Raw genomic sequence first — 3,001 nt, 5'->3', positions numbered from 1 at the left:
AGAGAGCGATGGTAACATCAACTGGAATACAAACCATTGCACAGAAGCGAGAAAGGGTTCTTCTACAGGAGATTTCGAAATTGATCTATCTGAATGTATTGAAAATGAGAAGGTGATCTTCAACCAGCATGCGATCATTGCTAAATTTTTAGGGCCAAAACTGTCAAGAAAAGAAATTCTTGCCTGGATGTTGGAAGGAGCATAATGGTAAAATTTCTTCCCAAGGGTTTCTTTGTTGTGGTATTTCCAAACGAGGAGGATAGAGACTACATCATCACCCTCCAAAACTGGTTTCAAAATGATCATCCCTTGTACATTCAGTTGTGGTCCCCGAAATTTGACCCTACTTTGATGGCGGCGTATGATAAACTAGTGTGGATTCGCTTATACAATCTGTCCATTGAATACTGGAGCGAGGCCTGCCTGGAAATGATCGGAAGATCCCTTGGCACATTATTAGACATTGACGAAGAAATTGTAGAGGGAGACCTATACACATATGCTAGACTCAAAATTGCAGCCATGAAGACAAATCCTTCTTCAGTTATGCTTCTCACCGCAGATGGGAATTGGAAACAACAAATTGATTTTGAGAAAGAAATTGGGGTTTGTTCTTGATGTGGAAGCAAATTTCACAACGCCACCAAATGCAGATTGTTTGTAAGAAAGGCATACAAGCGCCCTGGCAAAAAACCAGAACAAGTATGGAAGACTAAGGAAAAAACACAGGTTCAGGAAACCCTTCTTTTAGAAGGCCCTAAAATTAGTAAATTTAAGGATAATCAAGATGTGAGTTCGGATATCCCCATCAAAGAGCCCTTAGTGGATGGCAATCTAATCCCAAACAATGACACAGTGGTGTATCCAGTTGATGAACCTGTTGTGGAGGAATATTTGCAGGTATCAGAATCAGAAACTGCTGAGAAGGGGAATGATGATGATGAATTGAATATTGTGGACCCAATACACATCAGTCAATCTGCAAACATCATACTCGGAAGAGCAAAAGCCACAAGAGGAAGGAAAAGTCACAAAACAGTTAGGGAGCAGAGGGCGAATGCGAAGGGCATTGTTAGCATGGTGAAATTATTGAATATAGTCAAGGGAGGCAAGCCCTCCCTTGGGGGAAGATGAGGCTTACTTCATGGAATGTCAGGGGCCTTTCGGCTCCTGACAAAAAATGTCTGGTCAAGAGAACCTTGGCCAAGCTAGACTCAAAAGTTTTTGTTCTACAGGAGACTAAATTGAATAAGGATAAGGTGCTTGAATTCATCAAATATTGTTATAAATGGGAAGGTATATTCAAGGATGCGAGAGGTTCAACCAGGGGCTTGGGAATCATGTGGAATGCCTCCAAAGTAGATGTACACCCCATTGCTTCCTTTGATCACTGGATGGCGTGCATTATTGTTTGTAAGCAGTCCAATATATCATATCCTCTGTTTAACATCTACGGCCCCAGCAGAATGAAGAAAAAACTAAAAGTTTGGAATGAGGTCTTCAATCAAGCAAGCCAATTGGATAGTGGTAAGGTCATCGCTGATGTGGACTTCAATGCTCACTTAGACATTAATGAGAAGGTGGGAGGTCTTCGAAAGCCCACAAAAGTGATGGAAGATTTTTGGGAATTTGTATCTAATTGCAAATTGGTGGATATCTTACCAAAGAATGGCAGATTCACTTGGATCAACAGAAGACTGAATTTTGCAAATATATCAGAAAGGCATGATCGCTTCCTAGTGGGGGAGTGGTGGATCAATGGTGATTACTCTTTAGAATCCGAAATAGTGCCTCAAGTTGGATTAGACCATCTACCATTGTCTTTATCCATAGCACAGGAAATGCGAAATCAAAAGAACTATTTTATATTTCAAATCATGTGGTGGCGGGATGAAGCATTCCTTGACAATCTGAAAATTTGGTGGCAAGAAGGCAATATATACTCTAGTTCCCCTAGCTTTAAGTTTACCAAGAGAATTCAGTATCTGAAAAATAGGATTAAGGACTGGAATAAGAACTCATTCAAAAATATCTTTGCTGAGAAAAGTAGAATCGAGAAAAAGTTGGAAGAAATAAGCAGTAAGGTAATGCAATTTGGCATGACCAATGAGGAGTTCGAACTTGAGAAGGAACTAAAAACACAATACTTGGAAATTCTAAAAAGGGAAGAACTTTATTGGAAGGACAAATCTAGGGAACTTTGTATTTTTGAGGGGGATCTCAATACAAAATGTTTTCATGCATCGTCAAAAGCTAGAAGGATCAACAATAGAATTTGCTCAATCAAGGATAAGAATGGGAAATTAAAAAACTCAGATACTGAGTTGGAAAGAATTGCTCTTGAATACTTTGAAGAAATTATGGGTAGCTCTAAGGAAGGAAATTCGGGCACCCCTTCAATCATAGAGGAGGTCATTGACCCCCCGATCTCCAGTTCTGACAGCGACATGCTCGTGGCCCCTTATTCTTTGGAGGAAATAAAAAAGGTCACCTTTGCACTTCACCCACACAAGGCACCTGGACCGGATGGAATCACAACTAAACTCTTTCAAAAAGGCTGGGAGTTCATGCAAAAGGACATATGGACTATGGTGGAAGAATTTCGGAAAAAACACAAGTTTGTAAAAGAAATGAATCATACCCGATAGTTCTAATACTTAATATAAGTACAGATCCAATAGACAACAATATGAGAGGGGAGGGTGAATCATACAAACTTAATCATCCATAAAAACATCAGATTCAACCTCGGTAACATATATATCAGTAATATAACCAAAACTGTTAAACATGCAAACTCAAAAGCATATGAACAATATAAACCTCATAACACCATATTTAATGTGGAAACCCAAATAGGGAAAAACCACTGTGGGATTTCGGACCCACTAAGAAATATACTCTTCTAGAGTATGCTCAGTTAAAGCAAATCCTGTTAAAGATTACAAACACATTGCTAGATGTGACCCGATTAAGGGATTTCCCTCAGATCTATTAGGAT

The 3,001-nt window shown here is 39.4% G+C and overlaps 1 protein-coding gene across 1 annotated transcript; it reads left to right on the top strand.

Annotated features, from left to right (window-relative positions):
• The first annotated feature begins 1,130 nt into the window (after positions 1-1,130).
• LOC131874904 (uncharacterized) lies at positions 1,131-2,648 on the top strand. The gene has a single exon (XM_059218852.1). The coding sequence runs from the start codon at positions 1,131-1,133 to the stop codon at positions 2,646-2,648; it is 1,518 nt and encodes a 505-aa protein (XP_059074835.1).
• The last annotated feature ends 353 nt before the right edge of the window (positions 2,649-3,001 follow it).

This window comes from Cryptomeria japonica, chromosome 4 (assembly GCF_030272615.1).
Source record: "Cryptomeria japonica chromosome 4, Sugi_1.0, whole genome shotgun sequence".
NCBI lineage: Eukaryota > Viridiplantae > Streptophyta > Pinopsida > Cupressales > Cupressaceae > Cryptomeria > Cryptomeria japonica.
Note: the sequence above shows the minus strand (reverse complement) of the source record. Positions and strands in the feature narration are given on the sequence as shown.

Coding starts and splice junctions, on each gene's coding strand:
- LOC131874904 (XM_059218852.1), top strand. CDS start 1,131: ATGAGGCTTACTTCATGGAATGTCAGGGGCCTTTCGGCTCCTGACAAA.